Here is a 23,440-nt window from a genome sequence, read left to right as displayed (position 1 = left end):
AACATGTATGTAGAGGCATATCACACGGAGGCTCTCCACCCACTGTGAGACAGGCAGTGAGTACTGAGAAACCTGCTAAACCTGCAGAACACTCATCATTTAGAGTCTGACGGGGGTTGACACTAAAATACTTTAAATGTTTAGCATGAAGATCAGAGCCTTGGATCCCACATTTGATTCACTTTGTACCAAAGCATCAAGGGTTTCACAATATAAGAAGGGTTCTCATATAATTCATGAGAGATGTGATGCTAACGATGCAGCTTTATTATCACTGGACGCTCGTCAGGCCTCGGACAGAATAGACTGGTCAGATTTATTTAACCTTCTCCCAAGATATGGATTTGGAAATCATTTTCTCAGATGGGTTCAACTTTTGTAACAAACAATAGTTTCTAAACCCGTCACATTGGAGCGTTCCACTCATCAGGGGTGCCCGTTATCTCCAATGCTATTCATTCTGACTATGGAACCTCTGGTGATGACACTTAGAATGAGAGCTGTACTATTTGGTTTCCAGTTAGGAGATCGAGAGCAGAGATTGGCCCTAGGCCCTAGACTGGCTGTCTGTTAGCCAAGTTGCAAAATTAATGCTACAAATGGAGCTATTTAGACGATTTTCTGGCTATAAATGATTCAAAATCCTCCTCCGTCCTATTCCTGAACAAGGATGAAAGGTTATGCAAAGTTTTTATATTGAGTCACGTCCTCTGCCTCCTCCAAAAGAATCCTTTCAGAAGTTAAACGATATCTTTAATTGGTTAATTTGGAATAACAAAGGTCCTAGATGAAGACTTGGCTTGTTGTACCTGCCATATCAAAGAGGGGGTTACAATTCTCTGATCTTAAACTGTATCACTGGTCTGCACAGGTGCGCTCAGCCACGCTCTATTTTTCCACTGAGACACCTGCAGCCTGGATAAAAAGTGAACAAAAAACAGTGACAAACCTTCAGTTTGATCTGCATCTATGCTCTGCAAGCTCAAAAAATAAAATTATATATATATATATATATATATATATATATATATATATATATATATATATATATTATTTTATTTTATTTTAAAGTTTCCACTTGACAGAAATGTGTTTTTGTTTGAGATTCCCGAGGTTCGCACGGTGTCATCCTCCTGAAAAGGAAACACCTTGTGGCGTCAGGTGAGCTGCAAAAGGTGCTGTCAGTCACATGACCCTGAGCCTCAGCAGGAAGTCTGACCCCTTCATAATAAAAGCATGTTCTTCACCTGCACTAATCAGGCTGAGAACACGCTGGGCTGGAGTCACGTGATCGACTTGTAGTTCAAACACAGCTGTTTCCTTTCCTGAGTTCTTATCACATCTCCTAAACACATTTCCTCCACCTCAGAACGTTTCTATCAAGGAAAAGTGGTTAGGAAAGGAGGTAGGAGACCACTGAGTGTATGTGAACGTGAAGGGCTTTTATTGTGAAATGCAGGGTAGGGAAAAGTTGTTCCGCACATGCGCGGTAGAGATCCTGCGTGAGCAGAGACTAGTCAGTTTAATAAGTTTGATGATTTGTTTAAAATACAGAACAAAAGTAAACAAAGTAGGACGGTAGGGCATCATGGCGGCTTTATGAACGGTAAGAGGCGGGAACACGGGGGCGACGGTCAGAGGGAGGACATCAACAGGAGGAGGACCGGAAGCTGTTTGAAAGCCGTGAGCGGGAGTTTGTCAGCAGGGGGAGAAACCGGCACCCGGAGCGAAGACATGGACCCCCTGCAGGAGCTCCTGGACCGGGTCAAGCCCAGCACCGAGGCGGTGAGTCCCAGTCTGACCCTGTTTGCCCGAACTGAGCGATAAATAACAGTCTACGTACACGCACAGCCCTGCGTACGTAGACTGTCTGCGTCATGACGTAGGCAGAGTTCAGTTCAGTTCATTTTTATTTCAAACATTTCAAACATGTGCCTTCACAATCATTACAAAATATCATTCCATTATTTGTTTGAAAAGGAGTAGGCTGAAGTATTTACTTATTTGTCCCTACCCCTTCAAGTTTTACCTCTCATTCATTTAATTTTTTTTGTCTTAAATTAAACAAACAACATATGAAACATATGAAGTAAAACAAAACATAACATACATAAATCAAAAACAAGAAATTAGCAAGCCCCACCACAGTATAGTTTCTTTCATATGAAAAATACAGAATGTGTATATTTGCAGATACACAAGTTATGGAAAAACAACAAACCAAAACAAAACAAAAAAAAAAGAACCACAACACCATTACCAGCTACATTACCATCCTGGGTTAACCCCGTTTTCTTCATTCTTATACTTATTTAAAATTAGGTTTTTATATTTTACTTTAAACTGTTTTATGTTTTGACTGTCTTTCATTTCTTCTGTTAGACTGTTCCATAATTTAACTCCTGCAATTGACATAGTTCTTAAAGTTGTTCTAGCACTTTGTATTTTTAAATTCCATTTCCCTCTTAAGTTATACCCACCTTCTCTTTCTATGAACAATTTACAGATTTCTTTGGGAAGCAATTTATTTCTGACTTTATACATTATTTGCGCTGTTTTAAGCTTCACCAAGTCTTGGAATTTAATAGCTTGCATTTTGACAAAGAGTGCATTTGTATGGTCCCTGTACCCTACATTATTTATTAATCTAATGGCCCTTTTCTGTATTGTAGTTATTGTTTGTGTGTTACTTTTGTATGTGTTTCCCCAGACCTCTACACAGTAGCTCATTTAAGGCAGTAGTAAAGCACAGTATAAAATGTGCAGTGCTTTCTGATCCAACATATGCTTTGCTTTCCCCAGGACGGCAATGCCCCGTGCCAATTTCCCCCAAACATAAGTAATGTGTGGCTTCCAACAGAGCTCGTGGTCAATGATTACCCCAAGAAATTTTATTTCATTGACTCTTTCTAAATATACATTGTCAACACATATTTCTACTTCGATGTTTTTCTTTTGGTTTCCAAACAACATAAATTTGGTTTTATCGAGATTCAATGATAATTTATTTATATCAAACCACTTCTTTAATATCGTTAATTCCTGTGTGATCATCTCCAAAACCTGTGGCAATTCCTCTCCTGAACACAGTATGTTTGTGTCATCTGCAAATATTACAAACTTTAAAATCTCCGATACTCTGCAGATATCATTTAAGTACATAATAAACATTTTTGGACCCAGTACTGAACCTTGAGGTACTCCACAAGCTATATCCATCAAATTAGATTTATATTCATTTATTTGTACATATTGTTGCCTATTCCCTACATAGCTTTTTAACCATTCCAAAACCACTCCCCTAAACCCGTACTTTTCCAGTTTTTTTAATAGAATTTCATGATTAACAGTATCAAACGCCTTCTTTAGATCTAAGAAAACTCCGAGCGCATACCTCTTATTATCCATACATTCCGTTATCTTTTCCATTAAATCTATCAGTGCCAAAGCTGTTGATCTGTTGTTTCTGAACCCATACTGACTATCTGTCATTAATTCATATTTTTCCACAAAACTGTCAAATCTTTTTATGAAGAGTTTTTCAGTATCTTAGAGAACTGGGAGAGTATTGACACTGGTCTATAGTTTGTAAAATGATGTCTTTCACCGGTTTTGTAAATGGGAATAACTTTAGCAACTTTCATTTTTTGTGGAAAAACTCCTTTTTGAAACGACAAGTTGAATATATATTTTAATGGTTTTACGATACCATCAATAACTGTCTTTACCATTACCATATCAATATCATTCCAGTCTGTACTGGTTTTGTTCTTAAGTCCTCTAACTATGTCATAAATCTCTTTCTCTTCCACTGCTCTTAAAAACATTGAGCTACTATTCCTTTCAATATTTTCACCAGTGTCCCTTTCTATTCCATCAACCTTTATTTCTTCTGCCAGTTTTGGCCCTATGTTTACGAAGAATTCATTAAAGCCATTTACTATCTCCTCCATGTTATTAATACTTCTTGTCCCTTCTATAAAGTACCCAGGGTAATCATTATTCCTTGATTCATTTTTGATTATTCTGTTTAATACATTCCATATATCTCTTGTGTTATCTTTATTGTGTTCTAACCTTTTAATGTAATACTCTCTTTTACAGGATCTCATTATATTAGTTAATTTATTTTTGTAAGTTTTATACTTCATTTCAGTTTCTATTGTTCTCTTTTTTATGAATTCTCGATATAGGGTATTCTTTTTTTTGCTGGCATTTTGTAGTCCTTTTGTCATCCATGGTCTTCCTGCATAGTTGTGTTTCCTATTGATTTCAATTACTGGGCAGTTTTTATCAAGTAATGTATTAAATGTTCTTAAAAATCCTTCGTAAGCTTTATTAACTTCTGTTTGTTCATATACAATATTCCAATCTTGCTTTAAAAGTTCATTTCTAAGACAATTTAAGGTCTTCTCTGTTCTTATTCTTTTGTAAATAATCTTATGTCCATCGTTGTTCACTTTATAATGGCAATTATACGATGCAAAGACTGGTAAATGGTCACTTATATCATTGATTAACAGCCCACTTTTTATCTTTCCTTCTATTATATTTGTAAATATATTATCTAATAGAGTTGCACAATGAGATGTTATTCTGGTCGGTCTTGTTATCAGTGGAAATAAACCGATGCTGTACATGGAATCAATAAATTCTTCTGTACTCTTATTATGATTTGGATTCAATAAGTCAATATTAAAGTCCCCACAAATAAACATTCTTTTCTGATTTATATTTGTAAATAAGTCCTCCATATTATCCTTAAATATCTCAATCTTAGATCCTGGTGTTCTATATATACAACTGACAATTAGGTTTTTCCTTTTTTCTATACTTATTTCCACTGATAAACATTCCATCACTCCATCAATAACAGTTGTCATTCTTCCCATTCTTTTGTACTTTAGGTTTTTATCAATGTAAAGTGCCACCCCACCTCCTTTCTTGTTGATCCTGTCTACATGAAGGAATTCATATCCATTTATTTTAAAGTCTTCTTCTTTTCCAGGAGTTATCCAGGTCTCCGATATGGCTATCACATTGAATGGCTGTTCAAACTGTTATGTAGTCTTTGATGGATTGAAAGTTTGCATATAAGCTTCGACTATTAAAGTGAACCATTGTTATACCCTGTTCTACCTTGAATTCCTTTTTAAGTTGCTCATTTGTATAATAATTGCATTCATTTGTCTTATTGTTAAAGAAATTACAATCAGGATCTATGTTGCTGTCATACATCAATGTCTTATTTTCAATATCTATATGAGTTGTTAGTTGAAAATCGTCAGACATCTGCGTTGGTTGAGCACTTGGACGGTCCCATCATATTTAGCACTGCTTTGCATTTATCAGTTATATTTTTCTAGTTCAGTCATCTCTTTGATGACTAGAACCTTAGCCTGCTCTGGTGTTCCATTTAACTTAATGAATATTTTACAGTCTGACGTCCAAGTTGACTGTATTTTCTTCTGTTTTCTTAATATTCTTGCTTGTCTTGCAATGTCTGCATTTTTCTTGATTAGGTGTTCATTTAAATAAACATTTGTACCTTTTAGCTTTCTTCCTTGCTTGAGCAGTTCTTTTTTCTGTTTTCTATTAACAAAATGAATGATAATGGCAGGAAGAGGATGGCATCCCTCAATATTTTTACTGTCCATTTTGATACCTTTGCTTTTAAAGAAGGCCATTACCTGCTCTTCCAAAGAGCGTAGCTCTTGCTCGGGTGGCTCCCCTCTCTCTGATGCTGCTACCCGTGCGTATGTCTGATGCTTGGTTTCCAGTCCTGTCACTATCACATCATTTACTCTTGAATATTGTTCCAGATCTGACACCCGTCCTTCCAGCATAGCAATCTTCTTGTCCTTTTCCTCGCTCTGCCTTCTTAGTTCTTTAATATCATCCATTAAATTGAGTATCAGATTTTGTTGTTTTGAAATTGTTGTTATTTCTTCAGACATAAAGTTTAGGGATTTCTTTATGTCCTCCAGTTCCTCCTCATTAACGTTGCTCCTCTTAGGCGGCATCTTAACGGCGTTAAGGCCCGCTGGTTGCGAAGCACCCTTGAGGGTTGCCGAAACCCGGCCTGTCCTGGCAATTAAGAGCAGCAGCCGATCGCTGTTTCGAGCTAATTCTATAGCAGAAATCCACACAGAAAAGAGAATATAAGGATTTATTATTGTGACCTCCGACCTGCTGCTTTGTTTCTTTAGGAGTCCCTGTGGTTAAAGAACATCTTCACCTCCATCTCTGAACACCTGAGTCCTGTGGTGTGTAGCTCCGCCCCCTCGCAGACAGGTGAGTTCCTGTTTGTTTGAAACAGCTGGCTGATAAATCAGCTGTACTTTAAATCCTTAATGACGATGTCCACTTATGAAACCAAATACTATTTAAACCATTATTTAAACAGTGAAAGCAGGGCTCACCTGCCCTCACAGGTGTCATCAGAGCAGTCCAGTGTGTAGATGTGAGTGTGGTTCAAAGGTCAGAGCCATGAAGGTGACCGACTGTCAGTGAGGAACAGGGAGGACTAAGAGTCTGAGGATGAAGAGCAGCTGCTTCCTCAGGTGGTCCCACCTGTTGACACACCAGCTCTGGTGTCCACTTCAGGTGTTCTCAGTGGGCGGGGCTTCAGTTGTTTATGTTTGTGTTTACCCTTTAAACTTTGTTTTCCCAGGTAACCACGGTGACCTCAGCCTCTTTGACCTGAGCATGTGTGCGGTGCAGGCGATCCAGCAGCAGATGTGTGTGGCCCACAGCTTACCTGTCAGCTACAGGTAACGCCCGCTGACATCATCGCTGTCGCAGGTCACGTGACCTGGCCTTACCGCTGTCCTCCCGTCTGTCCGCAGGCTGCTGTCCGTCTCCCAGCTCGTCTCCCAGCAGCACCTGGCCTGCGTCAGCAACCTGTCCTGGAGCACCAATCAGCAGAGAGCCTGGGCCAGGGAGGCGGAGCTCGCCGTGCCGGGTCAGAGGGCGCTGCCGAGGGTCAACCTGCTGCTGATTGGCTGTCTGAGAGAAGGCCCTGACGGAGAGTACAGGCTGACGGATGCCAGCGGCAGCGTCATGTGTGAGGTGAGTCAGAGGGGGAGGAGCCTAACCTTAACCCATGGTCCATCAGCTGGTTAGTTCTCAGGAGCTTCTTCACAGCAGCGTCACTAAACCGGATCTGGTCAGAACTGATGGTAACGAGGTCACAACAAACTGCAGGTGTTCATGTGCAACGTGAATGAAATCGAATTCCTCTTTAATTCAGCTCATTCTCTGTGCAGGGACACAAGTGCTGATAGAGTCTGGTCATCACACGCTTCTCTGCTGATGTTTACATCAGCATGAAACAAGCAAACAAGCTCAACAGCTGACTTTCATTTCTGTAACTCAGAAACATCAGGACTTGTTAAATGTGAGCTGTGTTTATATGGATTCACTTAGCTGATCGATAAGTAAGGATGTAAAGACAGAGTCTGTCAGCAAGTGAGTAACTGTGCTGGCACAGACGTGATGACAGCAGAGCTTTATAAAGATGTGGAGCCTCCTCCTCACATAAAGTATACAGATAGCATCACCTGCAGTAACCTGACAGATTACAGTCAGACAGCTGCAGCAGGCTCAGTGTGGTCCTAGCATCACCGCACGGATTAATGACTCACAGTACTTGAAATGTGCAGTTCTCTTGTGTTCTTATTGCTATTTATTCTATTCTTCCCTTTTCTATACTCTGTATTTGTATATGTGTATATTTCTGCTCACCTTCTGTAACTTCTGTCAGTGCTGGGCTGTTGGAAACCGAATTTCCTGGAGGAACGCAGCCGAGGGATCAATAAAGTTTCATCTAATCAGATCAGATTAGATTAGATTAGATTAGATTAGATTAGATCAGATCTAATCGAATCTAATCTAATCTGATCTAATCTAATCTAATCTGATCTGATCTAATCTAATCTGATCTAATCTAATCTGATCTACTGCAGCTATAAAACAAACGGCATCACTGCAGATCAGAGCTGATGAAGCTGTCATCATCAGTACAGGCTTCCAGCATCCACCCAGGACACACTCCGCCACTCTCTCACCCGCGTCTCTCTCTCTCCCTCATCCAGTGCCTGTCTCTCTCGCCCCTGTGGCTCGATCGTCCCGTTTTCCTCCCTCACTGGAACTACATCCCCCACAATGCATCGGGCCAGGAAGAGGCCGCAGGCTTCTTGGAGCTGATTGGCTCCCCTGTCCTGTTGTGTCCTGGTGCTGAGCAGGGATTGGCTGCTGCTCCTGGAAGGGTGGAGCTAAGCGGAGCGGTGGGAGTCGGAGAGGCCGGCAGGCTGCTGAGGCACAGGTGGGTCACATGACCTCTGAACTGCAGCGGAGTTTCTGAGCAGTGTGTGTGACAGATGTGTGTGTGTGTGCTCCAGGGTCAAAGGTCAGCGGCTGAGCGTGTTCGGAGAGGTGGGCTCAGTCTGCCCTCTGCTGGCCGTGGCAGGAACGACCTTCTTTTGCTTCACGCTGACGGATGAGTCGCGCTCGCTGCCCGTGCTCGTACAGGTACCAGCTCTCTGAGGATGATGATGGTGAGGAGGGACGATGAAGCTCAGTGTGTGTGTGTGTGTGTGCAGGACAGCAGCCGGCTCAGCTGGATCCAGCGTGTGTGTGTCGGGCAGAGCGTGTGTGTGACAGCTCTACGTGTGTGTGCGCTACGAGGCTGGAGAGGAAACAACATCCTGTGTGTGACGAAGCGCTCCGAGCTGCACGCCGACTACACGCACACACAGGAACACACACAGGAACACACACACTCTGAGTCCCTGCTGTCACAGCCTGCTGAGGACGACTGTGAGGAGGCGGAGCATGAGGAGGTGGAGCTGGACCAATCAGCTGTGAGGATAAAGCAATCCAAAGTCATCAGCTACCAGGTGAGAGTGCTGTGAGCTCTGATTGGCTACCACAGGTTTGTACCTGTGTGCTGATTACTAAGCCTCCTCTGCTGTGATAGGGCACGGTGACTGAGGTTGTGAGTGAGGGGGCGGGGCTCTACGTGCTGGATGGGAAGGTGGGTCTGTGCGTGGCCTATCAGCCGGCGGCAAAGAGGAAGCTGAGGGCGGGAGACAGAGTGGAGGTGAGTCACATGATGTGACATCATCATGCCCGTTTGTGTTCGTGGCAGCCACGACTAATAAAGTTTGATGGTTCCTCCTCCTGCAGTTGCATCACGCCCACTTCCTGTACCGGCCCTGCCCGGACTTCCCTCCCAGCATGCTTTGCACCTGCCTGCGCTCCAGCCTGAGGGTGACGGCCTTCAGCAGGGCGGGAGGCTCGCCACCCGACAACCGCTGCCCGGGAGATGGGGCGTTACCACGGTTACTGCTGCAGAGAAACACAGATGTGTCCGATTACCTGTGGACCTGTCACCTAAGCTCGCAGCTGGCACACAGGTGAGGCTCCACCCACCACCACCTGTCCACAGTCAGAGACAGCAGAGCCTAACCTTTGTCCTCCTGTCCTCCGCTGGCTCTGGCTTGTTTCCTGGTCCTGGTTCTGGTCTTGGTCCTCAGTCTGGTCCAAGGTGTGTGGAGGCAGCAGTGTGTGTGCTTGCTGTCCTGGAGGCTGATGGAGACTCTGAGCAGAGCTGGAGGACGAGGACGCAGAGACATCTACGCTGAGATGCTGGACGAGCCTCACACCTGTCCTGTGACGCAGGTAGGTCCCACTCTCACCTGTCTTCCTTACAGGTGAGTGTGGAGCATGCTCAGTGTGCTCTGTGTCCCTGCAGTACAGCGTGTCCTCGGCGGTCCGGCAGTACCTCGGTGTGTCGGAGCTCCTGGAGTCCCTGCAGACTGGCTGCTGGTCTTCAGCCCCTCTGAGCTCTCTGCTGCCCCCTGATGGCTCCAACCTGACCTCCGCCCAGATCAACGGGTTCCTGTCCTGGTCTTGCAGGACTCTGTCCTCCGAGCCTCGGGGTGGAGACGCTGTGAGGTAAGGTGACAGCAGCTCCCACATGAAGTCGTGTGATTACGTACCAATGGTTTTTGCCGGTTTGTGTGTCAGGCAGCGCCCCCTGCTGCTGGTCGGCGTGCTGGAGCTGCCGTCACAGACGTCTGAGTTCAAACACTCGATGCAGCTCAGAGACGCCGCGGGAGCTGCAGCCTGCGTGCTGACGGAGAGCAGCGAGGAGGAGGAGGGAGCGCAGAGGGCGGTCTTTAACAGCGCCTGGATCGGTACAATGCACGCACACAGACACACACACAGGGACACACAGCTTTATTCTTTAATGTGTGTGTGTGTGTGTGTGTGCTGCAGGTTGTCTGGTGGGTGTGGTGCAGTTCACCATGGTGACAGAGAGATTCCTCCAATCAGATTTCCCCTCCTACCAACACCTGGACCAGGACAGGTTCATCACACACAAACACTGCAGGTACACACACACACAACCTGCAGCATGCTGACTGCTCATTGGTCCACTCTCTGTGATGTAGAAGGGCGTCTGATTGGTTCAGGGTGTGAGCTTCCTTCCTGGTTGTAAACATTATGAGTTAAATAAAGCTGGGTTCAATTCACAGGGTTTACCTGCAGTTCTCTCTGGACCACCTGCACATCCTGAGTCCATCTGTTGCCATGGAGACACACCTGAGACACAAGGGGGAGGAGCCAGGAGGGGATGTCACTGCCAGGAAGCAGACAGTAGAAGAAGAAGAAGAGACTGCTGTGAGTAAGAGGAGGAGAAGAGAAGAAGAAGAAGCCAACTCCGGCAACCCCTGGCCCTGTGTCTCCATGGTGATCAGGGTGGAGCAGAAGGAGGGTGTGTCCTGGAGGAATACAGGGGCGGAGGCAGAGGATCAGGAGGCAGGGCTGAGACTGTGCTTCTCAGTGAAAGCTGCTGTGATTGGTCCAGTGGTCAGCTGGAGGCGGGACCCAAAGAATGAGCCAATGACAGAGAAAGAAAGTGAACAAAAGCAGGAGAGAAAGGTGAGAGACGCACCTGTGTGTGTTTACCTGAGCTCACCTGGATACACAGTTACGTGTGTGTGTGTGTGTGTGTGTGTGTGTGTGTGTGTAGGTGGTGCTGGTGTTCTCAGGTGTGTGTACGCGGTGGTTTCCTGTCCTCCAGCCTGGATGTTTCTACAGACTCATCGCCGCTAACACTCAGGTATCAACCCAGCTTTGATGATGTCACTAAGGGGCGTGGTCAGAGGTTGGCCTCATCGGTCTCTGCTCTCTGATATTAGTACACATGAACACGTTTTTCAGCTTTAACTGTAGTTGTTCACACACTGAGGTTAATTATGGAGTTCCACAGGGTTCAGTGCTTGGACCAGTTCTGTTTACATTATACATGCTTCCCTTAGGCAGCATCATCAAAACACAGCTTACATTTTTACTGCTATGCAGATGACTCCCACCATTCCTGTTTGTGGGGAGTTGATCTGACCTGAATCCTTGCAGCTGATTGGCCCATGTGTCTGTCAATCAGGATCCCAGTGTTCTGATTGGCTGTGGAGTTTCTGAGCGCAGTGGGGTGGATCTCCACGCTGAGTCGACCCTACAAGTCAGACGTGGTTGGAGATTCCACACTCTGACACGCCCACTGCTGCTGCCCACCTGCAGACAGGTAACACTCGGTTTGCTCCCCGTCTTCCTCCAGGACCCTTAAACTTTTTTTTTAGAGATTGACAGACCATGTGACTTTCACGCATTGCATTGTGGGTACAAGTGGCAACAAAATCAAAACACTGCATTAAGCGCTAGCATTTCCAGCACTTTGGGGTCCTTCGGGACTAAGTAAAGAATACAAATACAGGCCATTTACCGTTTATTTAGCTGTTGTTAAATATTTTATCTCCTGTACAGGCCAACACAATCTATTTGTCGTTTCAGGTTGTAGTGTTACACAACATTTTCAGATCTAATATAAATAAAATGAGTGTTTCGTAATTCATTCAATTTATTGTCTTTATTTCTAACTGGCATCATTGTTTCATTCTATTATAGAATCTTACAAGAAAGAGGCAACATTGTAAAAATCCATCAGCTTTATTAGCTGCTTCCTGAAAAACAAATCAACAATGCAAAGAAAAAAAACTTTGCTAACAACAAACTGGAAAACAGTTATTCATCACTTGCTTGCTTCAGTACAACCCTTGGGCACATATATGCGGACGTTTCGTGGCTGTTTTGATCTCGCTCTCTCTCTTAACCAATCAGATCTGGCTGTGGTAGCAGCTTTAAACTCGGTATGACCCAGGCTGATAGAGGGGCCAGTCTGGATCACATTCCTGCATTTTGTTTCTGGTTTTCCTACAAAACACAACAAACATTAGCCCGCAAAGCCACCGTGAACAAAGCAGCATAGCAACGAATTCAATTCAAATCAATATAAGACTTATTTGTAACCTACATCATCAATCATGTTGTGATAAATTACGTAATAACTCCAACAGAAGACTTAATAATACAACACAGTTAATAATACAGCAGCTTCTTGCCATTTTTGTGTTTCTTTTTATTACTGTGTGACTGTTTTCGTGTGAAAGCCTGCGTGCGCTAGTACCGCTTGCCACTCGTTCCCACAATCCTTTGCGGTTTTACCCCTGAATGACGTCACATTTTCCATCTCTATTCTCTGTGTTTTCAGGCCGTCCCACCCACAGTCTTGTCCGTCTCAGAGGTCTTAGACTGCAGGTAAACTGCTCGTCCCTCACTGAGTCGCCCCCTGTGGCCATCCGAGGAACTGCAGCTGCACACACACTCTCTTACTGGTGTGTGTGTGTGTGTGTGTGTGTGTGTGTGTTTCAGCTCAGAGCTGGTGTGTTTTCAGGGTGTGGTGTCTGAAAGGATCAGTGTGAACAACAGGACCGCCCACTCTGGACACACACACTCAGGTACAAACACACAGGTGGTTTGTGTATCAGGCTTTTCTGCTGTGAAGTTGTAACATGGGGGTCTATGGAGTCGACTCACTGCTGCCTCTGCTGGACACTAGAGGAACTGCAGGCATCAGTGCTTCAGGTCTGAGTCTCAGGTCTGACTGTTAGCTGAATGTGTGTGTGCAGGTGTGCGTCTCACTCTTTGTGACCAAGCTGGGAGGAGTCTGCAGGTGTACCTGGACCTAAGCCACACCCCCTACCCACCTGGCCTGTTGCCAGGTAACACTCTGCTGTTGTCTGGTTTCCAGAGGAGGCTGTCCAGGTGAGACACACATAGACAGGCTTATAAAAGTTTGGACTCTTTATTTGGACTCATTTCCAACAATGTCAGCCCCAATAAAGTTCTGGATCATCTTGCATCAATAGGCTGCTGGTTTTCTTTACTGGTTTCAGGTGTTACCAGCAAAATAGTTGTTTGATCATCTGGGATGTACCCAGATTTATATATTTAGACAGAGATCTTGACCCCCCAATGTTCAATACAAAGTCACGCCCATGGTTACGTACCTGTGCGGTTTACCTGTGTGTGTGTTTCAGGACAGGAAGTGTGTACTGCACGTACTTACCTGTCAGCTCCATAACTGTGGTCTCCCTGGGAGACACCAGGTAAGTTTACAGGTAAAGTCTGGTTCACGTGTTTGTCGTGCTGTTGTTTATTTGTTTGTTTGGTTTCTATCAGCTCGGCCCAGCCTCCTCCTCCTGCTCCCATCATGCACCTGGGTGAGTGGGCTCTGAGCAGCAAGCAGAGGTGCGCTGTGGGACAGGTCAAAGGTCACGTGGTGTGTTTCCTGTTCCTGCAACTGCAGTGGAGCTGCTCGCTGTGTGGCAGCGTGTACACACAGGTACTGCATAAAATACACACAGTGTGTACAGGATGTGTTTAGTGTCAGTTTCTCGGGTGCAGTGAAAGTACTCAGAGTGCTTCATGTGTTGTTAGCGTGTTGGTGGCGTGTTAGTGTTGGTGCAGTAAGTAAAGTGTCGTTTTGGAGGAAACTGCTCACGATTTCAGGTGTGTGTGTTTACCTGTTGCTCTCTCTCTCTCAGGGCTGCAGCAGCTCTCAGTGTCACTCGACCTCGTCAGTGTTTCAGTCCAAAGCAAAGTAAGAGCAGCTTCCTGTTGAGCTCACCTGCTGATACGTGTTAATCACCTGGATGAGTCAGGTGACAGTCACATGATCAAACCATGTGGCTCTGCTCTTCGATCAGGCTGGTGATCGATGACGGGACAGGTGAGGCTCACGTCTGCTTCTCAGCTGCTCTGGTTCCTGCTCTGCTGGGATTGACTGATGCTCAGTGGGAGGGGCTTCAGAGAGCTCTCAGGGTCAGAGGTCACATCAGAGTCTTCCCTCGTGGGCAGAGCCAGGTCAGTAGCACCTGTCAGGTGTATATGTTAACCTGTCACAGGTGAGTCACAGGTGAGTCACGTGCTCATCGTCGTCTTTAAACTTTATTTTTTCTTTAAAATTTAAGATGAGGCTTTAACTGTGAAAGGACACATCCTGTTTGCATCCTGGTAACAGCTCCGTCTGCTCACACCTTACTGCTGAACTGGTTTGGGGGCGTGGCCACTTCCACCTTTAAAAGTCTGTAGGTGTGACGGACCCACGCTGGGCTCACGTGAACAGGAGGGAGGGGCCTTACAGCCGTGTGTTTCAGCGAGACTCAGGTCGTGCCCCTGACTCCACCCACTCGACCTGATGAAGCAGCAGGTGGTGTAGTTCTGAGGGTAATCAGGGCTGACTGTGAACGCCACACCTCCCACATGGAGGGTGGAGACCACAGGGGAGGGGCAGGACAGCGAGAGGCATTTAGGACTCGGGTCACACCAGGAGAACCCACAGGGCCCCTCCACCCCCAGGTGGAGCTGTGTTAAAAGACCCTGCAGACTGAAACGTCCTGTGGTCAGAGGAGGTGAAACGAGAAGAAGATGCAGCTACAACCCAAAGAACAGCGTCCACACAGTGAAGCACGGTGGGGACGCTGTGGGGGGGCCACCACAGAGAGAAACAGGCGTCCTGCAGGACGTTTCCACAGGGCCGAGCCGTGAGTCTGCAGAGACATAACCTCTGTGTCTGTCTCAGGTGTGTGACGGGGACGCTGACGACTTCCTCCTCCACTTCCTGTTGTGTCTGTGCAGCAGCGATGTCATGATTCGGCCGCTCAGCCTCACCTGCAGGAAACACACCAACCAGAGACCAGAAGGTAACCCCACCCTCACACACCACCCTCACCACCCTGACTGCAACCTTCAGAGTGTGTGTGTGTGTTTCAGAGGTGAGGAGGTTCACTCGAGGAGACAGAGAGTTCCTGACCAGACTGGCTCCTCCCCTTCAGCTCACCTGTCTGCACCTCCACCCTGACTGAGCTCCACCTGCTTCGTTCTGACTTCATCTGTTCTACGTGTTCGTACAAATAAAACTTTATAGTTCCTCCTCCTGTCACACGGTATCTCACCTTCACTGACCCTGACGCTGGTGATCAGGGTCAGAGGTCACACGAAGCTCTCTGGGTTTAACAGGTCATGTGACCCTTCTACAGGAAGTGATCCCTGTGAGTGGCGCCCACATCGGAGACGTTCTCAGATGGTGATTCATGAAACCTAATTGGTAAAACTAAACACTGAACGTGTTTCGGTTTGTTTACAGAGGTCAGACGGTGAAAGCTTCAGCCTGACCAGGAAAGAATCAGTCCTCTTTAAATCACACTTACTTTAAATGAATTCCTCCTCACCTTCATGTGTTTTGTATTATTGCATCTTATACTGAAAGAGTTCATCCATCGACACATTTTAACCCTGCAACATTTCACCGTGTCAGTTTGTCATGAATTGGACTATTTTAGGATTTCAGTTCATCTTTCCAATAAAGCTGGCAGCTCTGAAACAGCTGTTCTCTCTGAGGCTGTTTTGCATGTAAATAAAAGTGAAATAATTAAATGTTCTGTGAACAGACCGTCCAGTGGAGCTCCTCAGGGCTCTGTGCTTTCACCACTTTGTTTTCTATGCTAATGAGTGTCAGAGCACGTCAGCATCAGTCCTTCAACATGGTCACAGCCTCTGATGAAGGTGTTCAAATGTGGCTTTTAATCCAGGTTTACACTTAAACAGTCTCCATGAAACGGGCCTCTGCCCTCATTCATCCTGGAGATCACTCGTCTAAACCAACCAACATAAAGAACGTGATGTTTTCAAAGCGAACACGTACACACAGTTGTTATGGAGACGATTAAATGTAGGAGCGATGATTTGTGAAATCCTACATGTGTGTTCTAACATGCTTTAATGATGGCACGAGCTGACAATGAATAACATAAAGTTAATAGTTAATCTGCAACAAAACTTTTTCACCGCTTCAGTTTTTGGTCTTTTCCACATACGGTTGTTGTTGTCATGGAAACAGAAACCAATCGGGCCTTGGATGGACGTCGGGAGTTCTTAACAGCAGCTCGTTGTTCATTCTGATGTTGTTTTTTAATTATATTTTATATTTAATATCATATATTGGCCTTTTTCAGCTTTATCTGAAGGGCCACGGGTCAGACTCCAGCTGGGCCTGCCGCTCTCAGCCTCACTCTGAGGAAGCCCACAGTCTCTCACAGTGGAAACTACACCGGGGGACCCCATCCTTGGGGTGGACCCATTTTTGTTGTAGCGTGTTTTGGGGTTTAAAAGCCACAGAGACGCGGTGCTTAGAAAAAATGCATTTCAGCTGTGCTGATGCTCCTGACACGTTGGAACGTTGGGTTGTGTTGCGTGGTTGAGAGGAGGCGGCAAAACACCTAGCAGGCTAGTCGGAAGAACACACACCCACGCTGGTATCGGTAATCCACGGTGGTTCTTTAATACGCCTTCTTCAACAACCATATAAAAGCCCGGCTGAACGGCTGCGGCTCAACAACATAACGCCCAGCGTTCATACAACCCAAGCGTTGCAAACAAAACAAGAAGAAAACGTAAATCCGTCCCTCGTTAAGCAGAAGCGTGCAGGCACGTGTCCTCATAATCCCAGAGAGAGAGAGCAGCGGCACAAACTGATGACACCATCAACCCTCGACTTGGGTGTCTTAAAGGGACACCACACCATAGTGGCTGTCACAATGTATAAGACTGGGGAAACCTGCATTCAGCTGGAACTGAAAAACACTATGTCCAGATAAACACAATCAACTTTTGGAGAAAAATAAAAGATTCTTCATCAGACTAACAACTAAAAACATGACACTTACCTTAACAGTATGGGCTACATCAAATATATTCAAGACCGACAACAACACTTCTCACTGCTGCTAATTTTAACAAAACTAAACAAAAAGTAGAAAAAGGCAATTCACCAAGTCTTGAAAAGTAAAACTGAAAAATAGAAACACAGAATAAAATAAAACATCCATCCAGATCTTTACCACCAACAACATAAAATCTATCTTGATTAAATGGCCAAATTCTCCAATAAATGAGCAATAATAAAGTAAGAAAAAATAAGACATTCAATTTATGGACGCTCAAATTAACAGAGCGACATTAAACGCACCTCATTGCCTGCCGTAGCGTTCTTCGCAGCTGCACTTCACCTCAAAGGTCGGTTAATACATCGGATTGAACTTAACCAAAGTCCAATTAAAGGAAAATAAATGTTTCTAACAAATACAATGAAGAAGATTAAAATAATTCACTGTCAGTTACTGTCGCTGTGAGTTTGACGAGGTCAGCTGCTTCATTTGGTTCTGCCTAAAGTTCTCTCAGTGATCCAGTGTTTATATGATAAGATACGTGTTTAATGCAGAGAGTTGGAATTACAAGTTGGTAAGAAGCTTTTTAACAAAGGTTTGATTTAAGCTTTAAGTTCAAAGGTGAAAGAAATTTCACGCTTGATGAAGGAAGATCAAGGCTAACAAGGACATAGGTCAAAGGTCAAAATAAGGTGAGAAAATATAATAGATATATATAATCAATCAATAAGGTGAAAATATCAGATAAAAGGGTTTTTTTGGTTATAAGGAATAAAGAGGTCAAAGGTCAAAACAAGAGACACTGGTAGAGACCTCAAATCATTGTTACTGAAGAAGGAGGAGTTCTTTAACAGTACGACATTGATAGAGTTTGTTTGTGTGTTTGAGAGTTCAGACTGAAAGGGAGCGCACAATCGTGTGTGTGTCTGCAGCTGTTGTGTTGTTGCTGCATCGTTGCCTCAGGGGGAAAGTTGTGTGTGTGTTATGCAGACTAGCAGAGACTGCAGCTGTCAGCAGCCACACACACTTTCTATTCTTCAAATCAAATCACAGTGAAACATGTTCACTGACAGCTCAGCTTCAGCATCGTCTTCATGCTGTGACTGCAGCCGTTCAACTCTGTTTGTCTTTAACCCAAATCATCACAACATGCAAATATAATCATCAAAATGATGTGACTGGAAGGATGCAGCAGTCTGTGCTCCACCTTTCTCCTCCACACCTGCAGGTGGAGAACATGGATGCATGAATCTCTACAGAGTTCTTTGAATATTATCCGTCTCATCAGTTTTCAGTGAACAAAACTCCTCACAGAGCCAAAATAAGCAGTTTGTATCCAACATAACTCAGCTGGACTCTGATGCTCCGTATAACAGCCACACATGAGTCTGGATTCACTCAAAGCATTGAACAAACTTTATTGGAAATTAAGCTTTTGGACATTTATTCTCTGATATTTGCTCTTCAGCTCGAGTCTCCATCAGTGGGAACATTTCCTGATTCAACTTTTCTTCTGTTCAAATCAAACTCCATGAGAATCAAAGTGTGAATCAGAGTCCTGATGATCAGATTCTATAGAAACATGGAGACTGTAGAGGATTTACACTCAATATGTTCATTTGTTCCCTTCAAGAAAAATCAATCATTCATCCAATAAAATCAGTCGTTGATCAGTTTGATTGACAGGACAGATGATCAGAGGTGCAGAGTTTTTACCTCCATCATTGTTACAGGGACAGAAGAATGGGTGGAGTTTGTGAGTGAAGGAGCAGCCAGTAAAGGAGTAGATCAGAGCTGCAGCACCTACATCATAAAAGGAGACCAGACCCTCCTCATAATCCACAAACACCCCCACCTTCTCAGGACCAGGATGGAGACAGAGGGGGACTGGAGGACTAGCATTAGCTTCGTACTCATTTCCATTTCTCAGCCTCACAGTCCAGAAACCATCCTGAGGACTCAGTGTGATTCCTCCCTTCCTGTTGATCGACTCTGTGGCCACTCCTAAATCCCAGGCAGTCTTTCCTTTAACCTGAACCTCAAAGTAAAATCTGCCTGAAGAGAAACTCTGCTCTCCTAAAACACAAACACACAGAGAAAATCTCTCTGGGTTGTCTGGAAGTTTCTTCTCCACATCAGTATCATACACTTGTTTTCCATCATCAGACAGGATGAGTTTAGGATGAGCTGTATCAGGATCCAGAGTCACATCCACCTCATGCTGCTGCACCCTCTGCAGCTCAGCCTCTAACAGCTTCTTCTTCATGAGTTTCCTGATTGTCTCCTCCAGCTGAGCCACAGCTCTCCCCACAGTCCCCTCATATGATGGTGGATGAACTCTGACCTCTGTCCAGTCCTTGCTGGGTGGAGCAGCTTTCAGGGAGGAGAAGCTTTGGAGGAGGTGGAGGTGGTCTTCAGAGCGTGAGAGCTGCTCCACCTCAGAGCTTCTCTCCATCAGCTCAGAGATTTCCTGTTCCAGATCTTTGATGAGACCTTCAGCCTGTTTCTCTGTAGCTTCCTGTTTGTCTTCGATCTCCTTCATGAGCTCCTTCAGGCGTCTCTCAACAGACTCCATCAGAGCCGTGAGGACCTGAACACCTTCTGCTTTCTGTCTGTCTGCAGCATCTTTACTCATCTTCACCGACTCTGTGATCTCCTGAATCTTCAGTCGTCTCTTCTGGATCATCTGCTGAATCTCAGCCTCTGTCTTCTCCAGCTCTGCCTTCTTTCCTTCATATTCTTCTCTCAGAGGAACAAACTCGTGGTTCTTGTGGTCTAAAACAGAGCAGAGCACGCAGACACATGTCTGGTCGGTCTTACAGAACAGCTCCAGGAGTTTATCGTGCTTCGTGCACATCCTGCCTTCCAGGTTCTCCACAGCATCAACCAGCTGATGTCTTTTCAGGCCTTTCACTGTCAGATGAGGCTCCAGGTGAGTCTGACAGTAGGAGGTCTGACACACCAGGCAGGACTTCAGGGCCTTCAGTCTGGTTCCAGTGCAGACGTCACAGGGAACTTCTCCTGGTTTGGCAGCTTGTTGCTCTGAGCTGCTGCTGCTGGCTTTCTGCTGAGCTTCACGTCTGAACTGAGCAACTATCTCAGAGATGAAGGTGTTGATCTTCAGCTGAGGTCGAGTGTAGAAAGTCTCTTTACACATGGGACACTGACAGCTCTGATTCATGTCCCAGTGCTGACTGATGCAGGTTTTGCAGAAGTTGTGTCCACATGATGTAGTGACTGGATCAGTGAACACATCCAGACAGATGGAGCACAGAAACTGATCTTCAGATCGCAGATTGCTGGCAGCAGACATGTCTGCACTCTGAGGGAGAAAGAAGAGAAACATTTGATTCAAAATTCACTTTAAATTTCATTTTACAAAGAGAGAAACAAGCGTCAGTAGTCTGAGGAGCTTGGAGAGAAAAGCGTCTGGACTTCTTTGAGTTTCTTGAAGACGTTTCATCAGAGAAGCTTCTTCAGTTCTCAGAGTAACTGGTGGAGACCCAGCAACACACTCAGACACAAACTGGTTCATCCAAACACAAACCTAACATCGTAGTGTCTGCTGTACAGTGCAGCGTCCAGATGGACAGGATCAACGTTTGGGGATGAAGATAAATACAGTCGTTACAAAGATGTGAAATTGTTTCTCTGTTTTACAGAAGGTCCAAGATTCATCCAGATCATTTGTATACTTGAATAAATCAGTTTGTTGGATATTTTCCATCAATCACTGTGAAGTAAACTTCGACCTTGTTGGTGACTGAATACTTCTTATTGTACGTCCAGATCAACGAGCCATTAATATTAAACAGTGACTGTTCCAGTAGAGCTGACAGTGAGGAGGACGATGAATCACAAACCTCAGAAATGTGTTATTAACTGTTGATCCAGTATTTTAATGGCATTGATGAGAACATGTTTATTCAGAGGTGTCTGTATATTTGGTCCATTTGTGCGTCAGTAAAAACTGTCCTGTTTTCTCTCACAGATACTGGAACATCCTCACAAACTCAGGATGTGGAAGAAGATGAACTTTTCCAGTCACTCGCTGGGATACATCATTCATGTTATTCTGGATCCTCAGAAAACATTGATTTATTTTTGTGTTTCACATATTTGTTTGTCCAAATCAAAGATTGATGTTAGTAGAGAAGAAGCCACCATGATAAAGCCTGTGTGTGAAAACGAGATCAGTGGATTTGATCAGAATCCCATTTAAGGAGGAATTCTGTCCTCCAGTTTGTTTAAATAAGCTTTGGGATTAAACAGCATCATCTATGTTTGTGTCTGATGACATGTTTGATCCAGGTCAGCTTGAATATCACAGCTGATGTGTGGAACTCTGACATGTTTAAAGCCTGATTATCAGGATGATTCAAACACATCTGTCTAAATAATGAGATTCATGTTTCCACACAAAGTTATAAAGTGCAGCATCGACTGTTTTCTGAATGATTGAGGATCATCTGTGACTCTTACAGGATACACTAAGTCAGATAATCTTTGTAAAATGTGTGAATGACTTTTTGAAGTACTGACCAAAATCTGCTGGTTTACAGTATCAAAGGCTTTATATCAATAAAGAATAAATAGGTGTTTTCACGTCTGTAATCCTTATGATCAATCAGATCCAGAATCAATCTAAGAGGAACAGGAAGTGATGAATAACCAGGAAGTGTGGAGTCAGTCTGAAGTCCAGAGCACAGCCTGAGTCCACAGTCCTGAGCAGAGCCACAGTGAGACTGAAGCAGCAGCTCGATGCTCCTACAGTGGATCTGTGGTTACATGAGCAGATTTCTATGGATCCAGTGTGACTGTGATGAGTCCTGATGAAGTGAACAGAGTGAAGATTTGTGTAGAAGCAGGAAGTGTGATCAGCTGCACTCACCACTGTTGCTGAGAGAAACCTGATGGACTCCAGTGAATCTTCTTTTAGAGACAAACAGGACTCGACTGCAGCTCTGCTGCTGCTCTCTCACACTTTCACTTCTGCAAAATGACGTTGAGCTTCTTGTTTTTCAGCTGTTGCTCCGCCTCTTCCTGCCTCTCCCTTTACAGGAATCAGCCGGTCTGTACTCAGTGACTGTGTGCAGCGGGTGGGAGGAGTGAGGAGTGGTGTGTGGGTTCACACACCACCACGGCCTCAGGTGATCAGGAGAAACTCACCTGGATTTCCTTTTTCCACAGCAGACTGAGAGCTTCAGGTGGACCCTGAAGGAGGTCTCAGACACAGGTGGTAAAAGTACACACAGTGTGTACTGAAGTAGAAGTACTACTGTTAAAAATACTCCAAGTACTAATTCAACTTCTTTACTCAAGTAAAAGTAAAAAGTAGTGGCTGTGAAATGAGAGTAAAAAGAGCTGATTGAAGAACATTTCTAACACGTGTTTATACAAAGCTAACTGAACCATGTGCTGCATCAACGTGATAATAAAATAATATTATTCACTTTGTTTCTAATAAATATTCCCAGCTTGAATCAGACAAGTTGAACATGAGCAGAGAAAAAGAAGCAAATCCAAATATTCCTGTGTTCAGTTTTCTCCATTTACAGGCCGACTGTGCCTCTAAACAGGAACATGAGCAGGAAGAGGCTGAAGTGGATTCAGCAGGTGGAGGATGCCTAACATCAGCTGGAAAGATTTACTGTGACGTTTGTTTGCTGTTTTCGCCTCGTGCACGAGAACATCACCAAATAAACTCCAGACAGTTTTTAATATTTCACTGTTCAAGAGCAAAAAGACTGACGGACTGTGTTTAAGGCCACCTCACAAATGTCACACATGAAATATTCAGTGTTTATTTGCTGGTTTTGTGGAAGTTTTCCACTTAAATAAAGCTTGCAGAGGAAGTGGTGAGCGGTAGCTAACATTCTTTAATCCAAACACACAAAGAACATACAAACAGGCTTGTGGAGAGCCTACATGTCCGCGGGGCAGATGGTCAGCAGAGTCTCTCCCTAAGCCCAGCATGGCTCTCAGTTAAATACCTTCTCCAGGAACAAAAGGCAGTACACAGCTGTTTCACACCTTAAGCTTCACACTCCCTTGCTTCTTCCCAGAGTCCTCGAAGAGACAAAAGACTCTTCCTATGGAGTTCCTGTTTCCCCCAACTTCCTTACTACACCCCCACCATTTGTCTTAAGTGAGTGTCAGACATGTTAAAATCCAGTGGCACCAAGCCATTAGACAAAATAATGTGATTAATACATGAGTGAAAGAAATTCCTATACAGTTTTTACAGAATAATATGTAAACAGGCAGAACTGAGGCTCAAAGCCTCAGTGTGTAGCTGTCCATACCTC

The 23,440-nt window shown here is 44.6% G+C and overlaps 2 protein-coding genes across 3 annotated transcripts; one reads left to right on the top strand and one right to left on the bottom strand.

Moving 5' to 3' along the window:
* The first annotated feature begins 1,440 nt into the window (after positions 1 to 1,440).
* LOC146578036 (CST complex subunit CTC1-like) lies at positions 1,441 to 21,755 on the top strand. The gene is made up of 25 exons (XM_085257071.1): positions 1,441 to 1,785; positions 6,210 to 6,294; positions 6,674 to 6,773; positions 6,849 to 7,071; positions 8,097 to 8,326; positions 8,403 to 8,532; positions 8,604 to 8,900; positions 8,981 to 9,103; positions 9,190 to 9,419; positions 9,540 to 9,684; positions 9,758 to 9,960; positions 10,033 to 10,202; positions 10,285 to 10,399; positions 10,545 to 10,950; positions 11,042 to 11,131; positions 11,456 to 11,593; positions 12,617 to 12,663; positions 12,778 to 12,863; positions 13,035 to 13,170; positions 13,446 to 13,514; positions 13,588 to 13,750; positions 13,953 to 14,008; positions 14,115 to 14,271; positions 14,990 to 15,110; positions 21,124 to 21,755. Exons 1-25 carry the CDS (start codon positions 1,600 to 1,602, stop codon positions 21,273 to 21,275), a joined length of 3,858 nt encoding a protein of 1,285 aa, XP_085113197.1. The 5' UTR covers positions 1,441 to 1,599; the 3' UTR covers positions 21,276 to 21,755.
* LOC146578035 (E3 ubiquitin-protein ligase TRIM21-like) lies at positions 17,846 to 22,147 on the bottom strand. Of its 2 annotated transcripts, none has more exons than XM_085256490.1 (2): positions 22,024 to 22,147; positions 17,846 to 20,454 (listed from the first exon to the last, which is right to left on the bottom strand). In XM_085256490.1, the coding sequence occupies exon 2, from the start codon at positions 20,443 to 20,445 to the stop codon at positions 18,775 to 18,777; it is 1,671 nt and encodes a 556-aa protein (XP_085112616.1). In that variant the 5' UTR covers positions 20,446 to 20,454; positions 22,024 to 22,147; the 3' UTR covers positions 17,846 to 18,774. The 2 variants fall into 2 exon arrangements, with proteins under 2 accessions (XP_085112616.1, XP_085112626.1); XM_085256500.1 differs by having other exon boundaries at positions 22,043 to 22,114.
* Positions 22,148 to 23,440: the final 1,293 nt, after the last annotated feature.

This window comes from Mchenga conophoros, linkage group LG3 (genome assembly GCF_057382185.1).
Source record: "Mchenga conophoros isolate Kocher_MC1m ecotype Shallow Benthic linkage group LG3, M_conophoros_male_GT1.1, whole genome shotgun sequence".
In the NCBI taxonomy this organism is placed as follows: domain Eukaryota; kingdom Metazoa; phylum Chordata; class Actinopteri; order Cichliformes; family Cichlidae; genus Mchenga; species Mchenga conophoros.
This window is presented reverse-complemented; position numbering and strand designations above follow the sequence as displayed.